Source organism: Candoia aspera, chromosome 2 (assembly GCF_035149785.1).
Source record: "Candoia aspera isolate rCanAsp1 chromosome 2, rCanAsp1.hap2, whole genome shotgun sequence".
In the NCBI taxonomy this organism is placed as follows: domain Eukaryota; kingdom Metazoa; phylum Chordata; class Lepidosauria; order Squamata; family Boidae; genus Candoia; species Candoia aspera.
This window is the reverse complement of record NC_086154.1, coordinates 50,805,417-50,822,921: the sequence shown is the minus strand read 5'-3', so window position 1 is coordinate 50,822,921 and position 17,505 is coordinate 50,805,417. Positions and strand designations below refer to the sequence as shown.

Genomic DNA, 17,505 nt, shown 5'->3' with positions numbered 1-17,505 from the left:
AAGGTTGAGAAACACTGTCTTAGAGACTATCTTCTCCCCTAAAGATTCGTCCAAACAGCGGCAGTACTATATTTTGAAAAAGAAGAAAGCCTTTTCTATTTTAGTACTTCCACTTCAAAATAAGCATGCACTGATATTTCTACAGTTTATATTCAAAACTAAAAATATTCTTATGCACCTTGACATATCTAATTTGACTTCTCAGATTTAAGTTTCAGGTTTCACCCCAAACAGAAAATTATTTGACCATTTCCACATCTGAGACAAGGATCAACAAATGGAACATACGTTCTCTGGAAAACTGTCAATCCATTCTGTAGGCACTTTAGACCAGGGTTTCTCAGTAAGGGTTCCGTGGAACCCCAGGGTTCCGTGAGAGGTCACTAGGGGTTCCCTGGGAGATCACAATTTATTTAAAAAATTATTTCAAATTCGGGCAACTTCACATTAAAGAGGTAAGTTTCATTCTTTGTTTTTAGTTTAAGAACACTGTGTCATGTTCACCGATTTAATGTGCTTGGTACATCGTAACGTTTTGCATGTCATTAGCCTGATACGTGTTTGATCTCAGAAGGGAGGAAGATTCCTCTTCGGGGAGTTCTTATCTATTCGCTGCTGGGTTGGAATGTATTTGGGTTATCTCATGTATTCAAGGTTGCTTTCCCAGGATGTGTAGAAAACGGTTACCAGCACCTGGGAGGGGGGTGGTTGCTATGGCTGGTAGGGGGGAGGGATTACATTTGGAGCAAGGGTTTTTAGTTTGTATTTGGCGCGCTTTTAGTCATTCTCAGCTTTCTCTGTAACTGTCATAATTTCCCTAATAAATCAGATTTCATTTAAGTAACCTCTTGTGAGTCTGAGTGTTTGGGATAGGCAACCATTACATAAAGCTGAGAATCCAAAACTTCAAATCCCGCTGGCCCCTATCCAGGAAAAGACAGGTTCGTCCGATCCTGTGAGGGAGAGTGCTGGCGATGACTGATCCAGATGTGCGACTCGTGGAGAGTGAGGGGTCGAGTGAGGGAGAGCCCGATTCTACCATGATGCGCCCCGACAGAGCCCCCCTGGGAGAACTCTCAGCGATTCGAGAGGAGGTGAGCTCAGGGTCTGAAGGCGAAGCTACGGGCATGAAGACCGCACCAGAGACCACGGTCACGACCCCAGGCGAGCTGGTCACCTGGGACGACAGTCGGGGGGACTTCTCGGAGGTGAGGGGCTCGTCCTGGAGGCAGAGATACCCGCTGTCGCCAACGGTGGTACAGGTGCCGCCGAGGGGGGACTCCCCCACTCCAGACCGAATCCGGGTGCTAGAGTCGAAGATGGACTCCCTGGAGCTCATTCTGCAGAAAATGAGCATGGACCTAAGTTCACTGAAGGAGGTGCGGGAGAGGTCAAGCCAGCGGCATTCCACCCCTTCCTCCCAGGCACAATCCCCAGAACGGAGAAGGGGAGCTCGCCCAAAAGAGGGGGATAGGGCTCCCTGGGTGGAACTAGCATCGCCGCCCATCCCTGAGCGGAGGCGGACGGGACCTGTCAGAGCAGCTGACCCGCCAGTGGGGGGACGCAGCCCGTCGGGCGGAGGATTGAGGGACTTCTCTGTCAAGTTCGACGGAGACCCAACAAAACTCTCGTTCTTCCTGACGAATGCCAAGGCGTACATGGAAGAGTGGGGGTCGCTTTTTCGATCGGAAAAAGCGAAAATTATCACCATTGCCACCAAGCTTAAGGGGCGGGCAGCGGACTGGTATGTACAGATGTGCCAGTCGGAAGCCCCTGAACTGGCTCTACAGCATCATTTCGAGGATCCACTAGCGAAGGAGCGGGCAAAGCGTGCCTTGAAAGAACTCAAGCAGGGATCGAGAACTGTGGCTGACTACGCGCTGGAATTTAAAGCGCTAGCGGGGAAGGTGGAAGATTGGTCGCAGGCAACTGTCATAGAGCTGTTCAAAGATGGTTTAAACACCGAAGTGCTGCGCTGGTCGCTGGGGCGAGATGACCCTGACAGTTTGTACGGGTGGATCCAGCTTGCTGGAAAGGCTGAGCATGCCCACGAGGTGTTTGCGCAGAGACGAGCAATGAAATCGGGGCGAGATGGCAAGCCCACCCGCCCCTCGGGCTCTTTTGGTCGATCCGGACAACGTTCCTGGGAAGAGGAGGAGGAGCGGCATTACGCGAAGGGGCAGTGCCTGCGCTGTGGTAAGGAGGGGCACCGTGCGGCGGTGTGCCCGAGGGCAAAGGGTGAGGACCGGCAGGGGAAATCGACTGCGAAGTCCCCTTCTCTACCGAGGAAAATGAAAGCAGCTGTGGCCGACAGCGAGTTGGAAAGCGTGCCGTTCTACGGGGACGAGGGTGAACCAGAATTGCTACAGCCGGCGGGAAACGCCAGCCACCTGCTCTAAAGGGCGCCGCAGGGCAGGTGGTGGAAGAGGGGCGCGAGCCGGTGTCGGTGAGTGGCAACTATCGCATTCTCACTGTGAAAGTAAAATTCGGATCCCGTTCGAAGACGATAGAAGTGTGGGCGGTGATCGATTCTGGGTGCTCACGGTGCTTAATGCATCCCGACATGGTAGCTGCCTTGGAGTTACCCAGCTTTCCATTGCAACGACCCATTGCTTTCACCCAATTGGACGGGTCCATGGCCGGGGGCAAACCGGTCACGCATTTTACCGGTTTGGTAGCCTTGCAGATGGGTAGCCACCGGGAAGGGTTGTCATTTGTAGTGGCTCCGGTGGGGGGTCCTTTGGTGGTTTTGGGTGTCCCATGGTTGGTCCAGCAGAATCCTCAGATAAATTGGGTCTATCGAACTGTAACCTTTAGGGACGGATTTTACCAAGCACCACAGGGAACTGAAGCCCCAGAGGTGGTGGTGGGGGTAGCGGCAGCTGCGATTCCGCAGTACCCAACCCCTCCTCTTGAAGGTCTACCGGAGGAGTACCAGGTCTTTGCTGATGTATTTGGGGAGAAAGAAGCGGATCAACTGCCTCCGCATCGGAAAACTGATTGTTCCATTGAGCTGGTGCCTAACACCCAATTGCCTAAGCCAAAGATTTACTCAATGACTCAGAAGGAACTAACTTTGTTAAGGGAGTTTGTGGACAAAAACTTGGCAAGAGGGTTCATTGAACCAGCTAGCTTGCCAGTGGGGGCACCGGTTCTTTTCCGCCCGAAGAAAGATGGGCCATTAAGACTCTGTACCGATTTCCATGGGCTCAATGCAGTCTCAATATCAAATAAATATCCTCTGCCTTTGATAAAAGATATGTTATTACATCTGGCAAAGGGGAAAATCTTCTCAAAACTGGATTTAAGGGAAGCCTATTACCGTGTGAGGATCCGGGAGGGGGATGAATAGAAAACGGCATTCAATTGCCCGTTGGGAGCTTTTCAATATAAGGTTTTACCCTTTGGTTTGGCTGGGGCCCCTGGGGTGTTTATGCAATTGATCAATGAAGTACTACATGAACATCTGTTTAAAGGGGTATTGGTCTACTTAGATGATGTATTGATTTATACTGAAACTCTGGAAGAACATGTACATTTGGTTAAGCAGGTGCTTCGCAAACTAAGAAAAGCTGAGTTGTATGCCAAACTGTCAAAATGTGCCTTCCATCAAACACAAATTGATTATCTGGGGTACCGGATCTCAGATAAAGGCATTGAAATGGATCCTGCTAAAATCCAAGCTATCTTAGAATGGGAAAGACCCCGCACCCGTAGGCAACTTCAAAGTTTCCTTGGGTTCAGCAATTATTACAGGTTATTCATAAAGGGGTTCGCTGAAATAACCTTGCCCCTGACTGATTTGCTTCGGACAAAGGGGGTGGGAGAAACCCGCCGGGTAAAAAACCCAGGCGCGCTGCTTAGATGGACTCCGGCTTGTCAGGCAGCGTTCGACAAGCTGAAGGAGTCTTTTACACAGGAACCTATTTTACAACATCCTGACCCCTCCAAGCCTTTTGTTGTTCAGGTGGATGCCTCTGATTATTCTTTGGAGCCCTGTTGTTGCAAGCCGATGGGGCAGGGTGCTTAAAACCATGTGCCTACCTGTCCCGCAAATTCTCTGAGACAGAGAGACGTTGGCATGTGTGGGAAAAGGAGGCTTTTGCAGTTAAAGCGGCTTTGGACTCTTGGCGCCATTTGTTGGAAGGGGCTAATCACCCATTTGAGGTGTGGACTGACCATAAGAACTTGGAAGCCCTTAGTACCCCTCGCAAGCTGAGCCCTAAACAAGTCCGCTGGGCTCAGTTCTTTAACCGCTTCAACTTCAAACTGAAGTTTATCCCAGGGAAAAAGAACTTTTTAGCAGACGCGCTGTCCCGGCAACCCCAGGACTCCAGTGCAGCGCCAGAGGTGGTCAGTACGCTGTGGACACAGCCACAACTAGGAATGCCTGCTGTGACCCGCAGCCAAGCCCGTGCGCACCAGCCAGCCGGCAGTGATTCCGCGCCGCAAGGCACCTTGTCAATTTCGTCTCAATTGCAACAAAAGTTTCTAAAGGAGCAGAAAACTGACACTTGGTTGCTAGCCAATAGAGACAATTTTACTTTTGATCGGGGATTCGCTTGGAAATCCAACCGTCTCTATGTCCCTGACAGCTTGCGAAAAGAGGTTTTACTCCGTTCGCACGATGATAAGCTTGCTGGGCATTTTGGTTTTGTAAAAACATTGCACCTCGTCCGCAGGCAGTTTTGGTGGCCCACATTGCGCAAAGATGTGAAGGATTATGTGGCATCTTGTTCTGTGTGTGCTATGTCTAAACGTAAAGTGGGAAAGCCTCAAGGCTTGTTGCAACCAGTGGCCAGTCCCGCTTGCCCCTGGGAGGAGGTGTCCATGGATTTTATAGTGGAGTTGCCTCCTAGCCAACGAAAAACTGTGATTTGGGTCGTAAAAGACTATTTCTCCAAGCAAGCGCATTTTATCCCATGTGTCTCCATTCCTTCAGCACAATTGGCCCACCTATTCCTTGTACACGTGTACAGGTTACACGGATGTCCCTCCCGCTTGATTTTGGACAGGGGCACACAATTCACCTCTCAATTTTGGCGGGCATTCTTAAAGCTTTTGGGCACTAAACAGGCATTGTCCACGGCGTGGCATCCTGAGACTGACGGGGCCACAGAGGCGTTAAATTCAACACTGGAGCAATATCTGCGTGCTTTCGTGAATTATCAACAGGACGACTGGATTGACCTCCTTCCCTTTGCTGAGGTTGCCTACAACGCTGTTCATCAAAGCACCGGTCAAACCCCTTTTCGCACCGTACACGGCAGGGATTTTGTCCCTATCCCTGACTTGCCACAGCCGTCCATCCCGCCTGCCTCGCCATCTGAATGGGCAACACAGCTGGCGGACACTTGGCCGGTCAACCAGCAGGCACTAGCGGATGCCCAGTCTGCTTACAAACAGCACGCTGATAAAAAGCGTGCCCCTCACCCTGTGTTTCAAGTGGGTGACATGGTATATCTGTCTACTAAGTTCATCAAGTCCTCTCAACCTTTGAAAAAATTAGCTCCTAAGTTTGTGGGTCCATTTCCTATTGTCGCACAAATCAACCCTGTGACTTTTAAACTTGATTTGCTGCATAACTTGAAACGCTTACACCCTGTCTTTCATTGCAGTTTGCTCAAACCCCTTACTCGCTCTGACCGCTGGCATGATCAACCTCCGCCGCCTCCTCCCATCATGATTGATGGGCAACAAAACTTTGAAGTAAAAGAAATTCTTGACTCTCGCCGGCTTCGCAACACGCTGCAGTACCTAGTTCGCTGAGGACACCTCCCCCACCCTGAGTGGGTGGCTGCTCACGATGTCGCTTCCCCTGTACTTGTTACTCGATTCCATAATGCTTACCCCTCCAAACCGGGTCCTTAGTTTTTTTTGGGGGGGGCAGTATGTCATGTTCACCGTTTCAATGTGCTTGGTACATCGTAACGTTTCGCATGTCATTAGCCTGCTACTTTGATCTCAGAAGGGAGGAAGATTCCTCTTCGGGGAGTTCTTATCTATTCGCTGCTGGGTTGGAATGTATTTGGGTTATCTCATGTATTCAAGGTTGCTTTCCCAGGATGTGTAGAAAACGGTTACCAACACCTGGGAGGGGGGTGGTTGCTATGGCTGGTAGGGGGGAGGGATTACGTTTGGAGCGAGGGTTTTTAGTTTGTATTTGGCGCATTTAGTCATTCTCAGCTTTCTCTGTAACTGTCATAATTTCCCTAATAAATCAGATTTCATTTAAGTAACCTCTTGTGAGTCTGAGTGTTTGGGATAGGCAACCATTACACACTGTTAATGCATATATACAGGCCTGCACATGAAACAAATATAATCATTTTGTAACTTCTGGCCTATATTTGAGCCTGAATGTGCGGTGGTTCCCTGAGGCCTGAAAAATATTTCAAGGGTTCCTCTAGGGTCAAAAGGTTGAGAAAGGCTGCTTTAGACTGACATTTCTACATTAGAAAAATTAAACTGAATATATTTCAGTTGAATTTGAAAGGATTCAACCAGTAGTACTTCACTTCATATTGTTTAGGAATTCTAATTAAACCTTCATAGATACTGTAAAAATGATAAATTGGATTTCTGGAGAAAGGAAAATAAGAGTACACTGCAAAGAAAAAAGAATCTGATTTGCTGCTTAATGTAAATATGTAATTTTAGCAAGCAGCTACAGTTGGTTTGGAATAGCTGATCTAATTTCATGGTTGCTTTCTTGGTAGAAGTAAAATACAGAACACTTTTTTGTGAAACCCTAACAGGTTCTTTTTTCCCCATGTATTTCTATGAATAATTACTTTATCAGTAACTTGTTACATATCTTCTGTATCAATTTCATTAAGTTCTTGGCTTAAGAAATACTTGTAACTGCAGTTCATTTGGGAGTTCCTGACATAAATGAATTCCATACTGGTGAGGTTCTTCCCAATGACAAATTACTGCACTGGAGACATCTGTAAAGGTCTTCTACAAAAAAACACAACAAAGCAAAACAAAACAAAATCCTTTACTTGTGATTTTAGGGTAGGAGCCTCCCAACATTTGGGCTTTTGGGATTTTTTGGGAATGTTGAAAACAATTCATGGGTACTTTCACAGAACAGCTCCTTGGGGTTTATAGCCATTTCACAAAATGACAGTCATGAGAGAGAAATAATCAATTACAAAGTAAGATTTAGCTTTGAAACCTCCTATCTCTTCTAGCTCTCACCCCTGTAGGATATTTCCCACTATCCCTGCATACCTTCATCTTATTTCTGGAAAAGTGAGCACAGTTTCAAATAAAATACTGGTCTGTACTACTCATTACCTTCATTTTCCTTGAAAGCTTATAGGAGCCATTTACAGCTCAGAGGATTTCTTAGAAATACAGATTATGCTTAAGGGTAGTGCGTTTATTTTCAGCATGCTAATTTTTCATTATTTTTAGGTATTAAAAAAACCTGTGAGAAGTAGGGCAGGAAACTTTACAATTCATCAAGGGAAGTCTCTGTGGTGCACCTGGGCACCAGGTTGGAGATTCCTGAACTAGGGCTTGGGCCACTTACTTTGAAAAAAATCTCAATGGGTCATGACAACATTATTTCAAAGGATAAAGCAGAGCCTTGCACAAATTCCCTGAAGATCTCATGAGAGTGTGTGCAATAAATTTTTGTGTTTTTTCATATTTAAAGATCTATCTTGAGAATATACTGTAAGCAGGTTTTTGCTCTATCATTATAAGTAATGGTTTTACAGAATAGAAAGTTTGATCTTAAAAAAAGCATTATGCCTTGCATTTCCTCTAGGAGCACTTAGTAGAACATCTGTTTCTACATGTTTTTCAGCCACAGTTCCTATTGTCCCCAGATCAAATGGGCAACATTATTTATTTTTATTTATTTATTAAACAAACATATATAGCCAACCACGTATCAGAAGGAACTCTGGGTGGTGAACAAACTAAAAATACAATACAATAAAAAAAGAACTGAATCTTGATTCCCCAGTAAAACCCACCTTTATCCACCAACCACCCCATGCCAGCTCCCTCAATATTGTGGCCCCAATGCCTGGAGGAAAAGCCAGGTCTTCACCACCTTCCTGAAGGCCAACAGGGTCACAGTCATCTGTATCTCCAGGTGGAGGCTGTTCTATAAGGCAGGCATAATAACAGAGAAGGCATGCTTCTGAGAACCCACCAGGGGACATTGTTTCAGAGAAGGGACCTGGAGCATGCTCATCCTATCAGATCTAGTAGGATGGGCAGAAACTATTGGAGACAAGCAGTCCCAGACATAATCTAGCCCTGTGCATGTAAGGTTTTAAAGGTGACAACTAGCACCTTGAATTGCAACCAGAAGCCTACTGAGAGCCAGTGCAGCTCAGACAGCAGTGATGTTACATAAGCATAGCAAGGTGTGCCCATTACTGCTTATGCCACTGCATTCTGGACCAGCTGCAGCTTCTAAATGCCTTTCAAGGGCAGCCTCATGTATAGCACATTGCTACACCCCTCCCTGCTACCAACACTGGAATTGGCCTTGGAAGAAGAACCACTGAAGAACTATGCCTCCTGCTCCCAACCACCTCAGCCAGCTCAGAAGCGCACCATAATTGATGCTATTGAAAGCCACTGAGAGATCAAGGAGGGCCAGGATGGATACACCAGGCCTGGCCTGCCAAAGGTCATCCACAAATGTGATCTATGCTGTTCAATGCTATATCCTGGCTTGAAACCCATCTGTAATGGGTCCAGATAATCTGCTTACTCCAGAGCCCTTTGAAGCTGTAGGCCTACCACCTTCTCAGCAACCTTCCCCAAGAATGGAAGGTTGGAGACTGGATTAATGTTGCCTAGCACTTCTGGATCCAGTGATGATCTCTTGAGTGCAGGATGGACCACCACCTCCTTTAAGCCAGTCAGAACCATCCCCTCCCAAAAAGAAGCATTCACTATCACCTGGATCCAGCTGCATGTCACCTCCTGGGAGGCTGTGACCAAGGAGGGACAGGGATCACACATGCAGGCGGTGGAATTCAACAAGCCAAAGACCCTGTCCACAATCCACAGGAGTAACTGGATCAAACTCAGCCCAGATAACTGGACAGGACCCAGCCCCAGTCATCTCCACAGCACCTGCACAGCTAGAGTCTAATTCTGAGTGGATGTGAATGCCTTTATCTGCCTTCACATAATCTTCACAGCAGCCCCACAAGGTTTCCCCAGATCCCTCCTTACCAAGAAGGACACAGACTCTGAAAAAAGGGTTGCTGTGTGGCTATCTGTGGATGCAATAGGGTTGATTCCGATCGCAAATGGATACTCCAAGTTTCAGAACTTGCAGTGCATGCTTACAAGGTATATACTTGCAGCCTAAGAAATGCTGAACGTCTAGCCTCACAGTTACTCAATATTGCCTCTTCAATTATGTTGTTTTAAAAAGCAGAGTATAATCTAATTGAGTCCCCTTTTTTCTAGCCTACCTGGTTAATCAATATTTCTAATGCAGAAATACATTCAAGCCCCTTCCACACAATAATATTGCCAATCCAAGTTCACAACCTCATTGTGGAGCTTAACTGGAGCTTAGGAAGTTGACCCAAATAAATACTGACTCAGCTCTTGCTCCAAAGGACATAGATTTGCAGCAATTTCTCTGATTTGCAAGGCAGTGATTTCCCAATGGAGGGAACTTCCATATTGCTGTCAAGAAATCTACATGGACATGTCTCCTACTAGGGTGGACCTACCCGTGAAAAGCAAGTCTGTGACATGGGGTTCCTTCTGGACTCCAGGATCCTGCTAAAACAGCAGATGGAGGCTGAAGCCAGGCCGGGGGGAGGATGGAGCACTTTGCTCAGCTTTAGTTGGTGCACCACCTGCTACTCAGCCATTTAAACCAGTGTTTCTCAACCTCGGCAACTTTCAGATGCGTGGACAACTCCCAGTATTCCCCAGCCAGCCACAATAATAAAAGTAATAGCCCCATGCTGGCTGGGAAAAGTTGCCAAGGTTGAGAAACATTGATTTAGACTGTTGTAATACATTCCACACTCCACCTGGAGCTGCCTTTGCAGACCATTTGGAGGCTGCAGGTAATTTAGAGTGTAGCAGTTGGTGTGCTTATTGGCATTTGCTGGATCCATGCTGGTTTTTTAAAATTTGTTTTATTTTTTGTTGTTTTATCAAGATTACAAAAGATACAGAATTACAAAAGATTAACAGGGAAACTATAGAGAACACCTAATAAACACACCAAAAATCTAAACAGAAAAAGAAAAAAAGAAATTACTAAATATCTGTCACTTATATATCATATGCTAACATAAGATACCCTATAATACTCTGTTATTATTAAACAGAACAAAAATAACATGATACTACTTTGTGGTGGTAAAATATAATGAAATCTATGTCAAAGAGAAATATATTGCTTCGTTTTCTGATCAGTGTCCATTGTAGGCAGTAAATCATAGTGGCCAAGTACAATCTACAGTGCCAAGATAAATTTGAAATAACTTATTTATAAAATTATTACTGTCAAATAAGTGTCAGAATAATAGTATAGCCAGATACAACAAGAAAAGTACTAACCCCTTAAAACTAAGTGAAGAAGGAAGGAAAATTCCACAATCAGAAGACTACAAATGTTGGATGTAGGGGCAGGGAAAAGGAAAAAAAATAGACATTCATTTAATAAGCATTTATTCAGTTTATAAAATTCAGCAGCAAACCTGGCAAAATGTCTTTTAGAAACATATCTCAGAGGAATGACACAGAATTAGGGTCAAACCTTGCATAGCCATCTTTTCTATGGGGTTTTTAAAACTAAGGAATAAATGTGGAAATATCTTACTGCAGAACAAAAGAGAAATGGTTCAGATTCTACTTTGGATTCTTACATATATTAGAAACATAACTTGTGAAAAATTTTAAGTCATGCAACTTGACTTGAGCACCAATCAAAATTTATATCAGTTTCTGGGAAACAGTGTTTTGATTTTAAAGAAATGAAATTTTAAAGTACATATAAGCAGTGTTCAGGAACGTAAACTACTGTATTTCATTTTTCTAGATTCATATATGGCTTTTGAAGATACTTTGTGCTGAATCTTTTGAATCAAATTTACTTTACCAGATTTGCCTCTGATGTCCTTTGAGATTTATGTTCTACACACACACACATACACACACACTCACACACAGAGTCAAGGGAAGTTTATTTTACCATTTCTTGTGCAACATCATCAGGAGTTTCTTTCTCCAATTCAAAAGTAAACTCAACGGCTCCATTATCTTTGGGTTTTCCTTTCAGTTTCTTAGGATCTTCTACCCAGAGTCTTAAGGCAATAGAGGATTTCCTACCATCATCTTCTTCTGCAAGTTCCACTCTTACCCCAGTATCTTCAGCAAAAAAGGCATGGCTTAGTAAATCTTTAATTTCATATCTGAAAAAAAGAACAGCACAACAGATTTTAAGTCCATTTTTCTCCTCTATTCTTTAAGGACCAAAATAGCTGCATGTTGTTTTAGGGTTATTGTTGATAACACGCATATGTATTAGAACTTCCTTGATGCTATAGGTCTTTCTTAGTTTTCATGAAAGATCAAACCAAAAATATGCTTTTAATGTCTATAATTAATACAATGGTTTTTAAATCACCGTAGCAAAATAGCAAGTGTTTCTGTAGTGATTGCCAAATGTGTGGTATAATAAGCATCACACCATTTGTTTATTTTTATTTATTTGTTCATTACTTCAATTTAGATGGCTGCCCACTTGCCACTTGTGGCTAATAGGGGGTTAAAAACACTTACTATGCCTTTTCAAGTTTCTGTGTGTTTTTTTTATGATGCCCTTGAAAAAGGTGTTTATCTGAAACATATCAGACCCAATTGATAAAGTTTTTAATTACTCTCCTCCACCCCCGGCTCTGTTTTTACTTTTTAGTATACATAGTACATTTCTTTCTTTCTTGGTACTACCCATCAATGGGAATGGATAAACCATTCAGAAACAATCATTTTAGCATAGCATTCATTGTATATTAACCATCTTATAATCAATGGTCAGTATAGGATCTATTTACATTAGTATAAGGTATTTTCATGATGAGCCAAGAATCTGTATAATTCAGGCGTAATCTTGCATATGAACCTCATTAGGGAAGTCTGAATATAGCAATTGACCAAGAGAGTGATCAAGTATTTCAAGAAAGTAGCCAGAAAAAGAAATCTGCATTATTTCAAATCTCTGTCCAAATCCTCAGATACGTTGTATGTGTTACATGTTTTTGAATGGCATTATTAAAAATATAAGCAGCACCCTGCAGGATCAGACCTAGCGTCCATCTATTCCACCATCTCGTCTCCAGTTACAAACCTGTCTTCTGGCTAAGATCAGCATTTGAAAATGCTTCGGTGCTCAGAGGCCTGTCAAGTCTGAGAGCAGTCTCAGACTTTTACTCTCTCAACTCTTAGAAAATTGGTAAAGGTACATCTCTTTCAGCAGGATTTTGTTACATGATGTTATTATTTATTAGGTTTAATCTATAAACATAGATTATTTAATCTATTTTTAACTTTTTGTGTTCTGTTTATTAGGTTGCCCAAGGAGAAAGGCGGGATGTATATCAAATTAATTTAATACCACAATACTATTGCAAAATGGAAAAAATATCCTCAGAGTTTATACTCAAATCTGTTTTTTTTTAAAAATCTATGAACTATTACAAACAAAACACAACACAGCTAAACTGATAGGTTGGGCAAAATAGCTAATTCCTTAAAAGATATTAGAAATGTATAAAAAAGAAGGGTAGATATGTGTCTTGGGTAGGACATTTCTTAACTGAAGTAGCCACACATGCAAGAAATGCAAGAAGGGCTCTTTAGAAAAGTTGAAAGGTGGATTTTAGACATCCCAGTCCTAACATCTCAGCCTAAGCTGGGTTTAACCACCACAGGTAGACCTGATATCAGAAATTGGTAGCAAATGCATTAAAAAGCCACATTGCCCCAAAAACTAACCAAGATTGAAAATATTGCTGCAGCAAAAACAAACAAAAAACCAATCAGATGTAGTTTCCAATATTTTTTTTTTAAAAGACCAATCCCATGTATATCCTGCTTCTAGAATCCAAATGAAAGGTAATTAAAGCATGTACCCTGCAGTCTAACTTTCTTTCTCTAGGAACAGATGCAGTGGGATGGTATGCTCCTACCTGCAGCTTTCACATAACATTTAGGTGAAAGTCAAATCAAGGAGAACTTTAAAGCTGCAGGCTGACTTTTAAAATAGAGTTCAGCTCTATTCATATCTGGCAATAACCCAAATTTTATCTGACTAAGCAGTCCCTTAGTCAAGAGTAGTCTGAGGTTTCACTTGTTAGTCTTAACCTAATCCTTCACAAATCCTAAGAACTGATTTAGGATTCCTACAACTTCTCTGAAATCTGATGGAAAAGAATAAAGCTGGGCATCACCAACATAATGATGGCATCAATTTCAACTGCCTGAATAATTTGCCTCAATGTTTTCCTGAAGATATTAAACATTCTTTATTGAATCTGTTGTGTAAAACTTGGTATACACCTATACATGAATACGAAACCCCCCTATATATATAATTTTGTGGGTTTTCTTTTTTCTTATTTTTTTTCTTTTTCCATTATGTTTAATTAAAGTAATAAATGCAATTTTTAAGATCTGTTGAAGGTTTAAGACAAAATCTCGTGAGATACTGTATCCAACAGCTACTTGTCAAATATAAATCTCCATGCCCTATTCTGCAACTTACTTCAAGAAAGCCCCATACCACTCCATTACGGATATAACGTCCAGAAGGACATTCTGATTGATGGTGTTAAAATTTGCTGAGAAGTCCCCAAAATTCACAGTCACATTAACCAGATTCCAGTGGGTACTTATCAAAGTCCCCACTGTAACCATATTAGTTTCTGTCTGACTAGTAACTATCTTAAAGAGATCTATATAATTCGATTAGATCCTTCAGTTTAAAATGGGAACTGGCCAGCTCTTGTCAGTTTTCTCCACCCCAAGAAATTATTTTGAAATGTGCTCAACTTGGGTTATGATATGTTTTAAAGACAACAGAAATTTACTATTCAAAACAAACCTCTCTTCTTTATTTTTGCAAATGCACTCTCCAATTATCTCCTTAATTTCAGGATCAGTAACTTTATCAAAACTTGCTGGTTTGATACCCTGCATGGGGGGGAAAAAAAAAAACATAATCAAGTTCTCTTAAGTTTCTCTGGCATTTTCATTCTAGGTCTACACATCATAGCTTTCAGTTTAAATGTAATAGTAAACTTGGTTAGGACTCCTATGTAATCTTATACACAATAAACCATAATATATGCTGTAATGAAGCTAAAGTCAGCATTAACATTTATTTTGAATTTTAATATTAGAAGATAGACACCTTGGAATGGGGAAACTAAACAATCCTAAGCTTCCAGGATTCTGCTCCAAAAACCTAAAAGATCTGCTGTCTTAAGTTTTTTTTAAAGTTTTTTTTAAAATGTTATCTATTTGTTTGTTTATTTTATCTATACCTCAACTTTCCAGTTAAAGCAGCTTTTCTAATTAATCGGTTTTCATAATGTTTTGATTCTGTTCCACTACAGCCTGCTTTAAAATGAGGAATAGATATTGTAAAATAATTAAAGAGTCCCTCATGTCTTTGCCCCCAATTTAAAGGTAATCCTTACAGATTTACATTCTGCAAAAAATGAAACATTAACTGAGTAAAGTAACCAAGTTTTCTTTTCAGAGTTCACTTTTAATAGAAGATTTTGTGAATGTCTTGGAAAAAGATTTTCACCTACCGACAGCTACAAGCTGTGAGCTTTAAGGATTCACAATAACAAACTTAAAATCCCAACAGGAAAGAAGTATTTAAAACAACATTTCTATGTATGTTTAATAATGGAAAGAGAACCTTTTTTTCTACTAAGGCAGCACATTGAAATAGAAAGCTTTATTATATTTCTAAACATTTCCCTTGAAGAGTTGTAATATTTTCCACCCTTTTTTAATGTCGTCGGGATGTTTTAAGAACCAATGAGAATACCTTATGCCTGGCACAGGTTTAAGGCATCTATTTTGCTCCTTTCATTTTGAGCTCAACTCCTGGTGACTCCATGGATGTTTTCATATACGTAATTTTCATGACAATAATATGAAAATGTTTGCCTTTTGGAACACTTTCCTAACTACCTAGTCTAGTCTACGGTCCAGGTATTTCTTAGTATCTGCCATCCCAATACTAACTGGGTAATGGGTCCACCTCTAAGGGTGGGATGAGGGTTTAAAAGGGTGACATGGATCCCTTAAGACTCTTAAACTTCTTTATTTTTTAATCTACACATTACTTTTCAATAGCTTGTATTTAAAAGTGCTTTTAAAGTTGGGTCTTATTTTAACAATTAAAAAGGATTACTAATACATATTTTAAACATCACTGCTTATTGTACTCCATTCTGTAGATAGCTCAGCCCCATACTGTAAATACACTTAAAATAATGTCTCTTGAAGAGATTGGCCTTTAGGATTGACCTAATTGGTGAAAGAAGACTCTTTCATTTCAGGCAGCATGCCTCTCAGGCCTGCTTCACATTACAAGGTCATTGTGGAGCCCAGCTGTCAGAAGCAGGCGTGGGGGTGACTGCTGTTCAAGACCTATTGAATGTATCACTTGAGCTGCCTGCCATCAACTCTTACGATTTTCTCTTCTGTACCACAAACTGCCAGTAGGGAGGCTTGACTGAGGCATGGAAACAAACTGCAGGATAACTGTGTGTGAAGGGACTCAGACTGAAATAGTTACCAAACAGATACCTCTGCCTTGCAAATATTTTATGTTAAAGAGACCTATTTTACCAAAGTAGAACAGTTCATTATGCTTTTGGCCAGATTAAAACACATCTAGATTTAACGTCTAAGAACTACGGCACCATTTTAACTTGAAAAATCCATCAAGGACTAATGGAAAAGCACTGTGTTAAGCAGAGTGTTAAGCAGCAAAAGATCATCCATGTTACAAAAATAACTGTGGGAAAATATATTGGTTTTTGACAAACTAATAAAGCCATCTAGAGAAGCCAGATTGTAGTGATTAGCATTTGGTTCTACAGGGTTTCTTCCATTGATATATTTCTGGCAGTAGAACAGATACTACTTCTGAGCAACGGTAATTTAAAAGAAAGCTGAACAATCAGCTGGCCAATTAGAGTTAGTGAGAGATCAGTAAAGATGACAGTTAAGGTCACAGTTCTGGAGGACATTTTCAGTCCTATGTGTTGTTATAATAGGAAAGAAAAAATATTTACTTTTTGCTCAGTATGGTCATTCATATTTTAATTATTTCTTAACCACCTCAATAAGGCACCTCTATTGAGCTTTATGAGGCATATGAATTGATTTAAATGTTAATTAATCACTAGGACAAGAGATTATTTCTTTTTAGTGGTTAGGTTAAACTCTTCTAGGAAAATTCACCATCATTCTGAGCTCTCTATATCAGCCTTCTCAGTCTGTCCTTGATTACCTTTTTAAGGTAAAAGTCCCTCCTCTGGGGGTAGATGGGCAGTGGCAAAATTTGATGGATGGATGGATGGATACATACATACATATGATGTAAATTAATGTTTCTACATTTTAAGGGTCTAACAAAATTTCTTACAAAACAGTTAATGCAAACTGTGCTTCTATAACACAATTGGTCAGGTTTTGCTTTGTGCCTTTCCCCACTAACCTTGTAGGAAAGCAAAGCATGTATCTGCATAAACAGTTCTGATAATCAAGCTTGGGAAAAGCGTACCATATCACATGTTGCTTTATTAGACAAATTGACTTTATGAAATAAGAGCACTTTCCCAAAAGAACACTGAATTTAGGATTAAGAGTTTAGTGCATTAAAGGACAAGCATAGAATAGTTATTTTAAACTCTGAAAGCTTATTTGTTTCATGAAGATTTAATCATTTAATGAAAGAGTTCCATTCTAGGCTATTCACAAAGGATATTAAGTAAGAATAAGGCACAAACATAACTAAATAATATTAACAAAATGTACCAACAAGACAAAGACTTTGTTGAAAGAGAAATAGAATAATAATAATTGGAATGTTCATAGTGCAGTCTTCCTACAATCTAAGGACAACAGCCAATTTTTTGTAAGTGACTTACAAAGCAGGACTTTCTCTCCTTTTCCTGTAGTTGTGTCTCCATAATCTACAAGATCCCTCAGATTTGCAAAGCATATTTTGAGGCTGTGCCTGTACTTTATAGAGGAGAGGATTCTGTTCTCCTGCTGCAAATAAATATAGGGGCATCTTGTGGGGGAGGGAGATGTCAAAAAATAAAAATGCAACTGTGAGCGCAAAGCTTTGTCCGTGTTTTCGGTGCATCTTGACTTTTTCACTCCTCCTGTGGATGCTGCTGAATGGATACCCGTGGATTTCTATCTGAATGAATTAGCCTTTCAGGCTTCATTTCTTCA

The 17,505-nt window shown here is 41.6% G+C and overlaps 1 protein-coding gene across 10 annotated transcripts in view; it reads right to left on the bottom strand.

Annotated features, from left to right (window-relative positions):
* The window catches only part of WNK2 (WNK lysine deficient protein kinase 2), a 136,942-nt gene that overhangs the window by 69,431 nt on the left and 50,006 nt on the right, over positions 1-17,505 (bottom strand). For all 10 annotated transcript variants that reach the window (XM_063291803.1, XM_063291802.1, XM_063291796.1 and 7 more), the window contains exons 6-7: positions 14,117-14,205; positions 11,207-11,426 (exon numbers count right to left, since the gene is read on the bottom strand). In XM_063291803.1, coding sequence (XP_063147873.1) covers positions 11,207-11,426; positions 14,117-14,205 — 309 coding nt within the window. The remainder of the gene's footprint in view (positions 1-11,206; positions 11,427-14,116; positions 14,206-17,505) is intronic.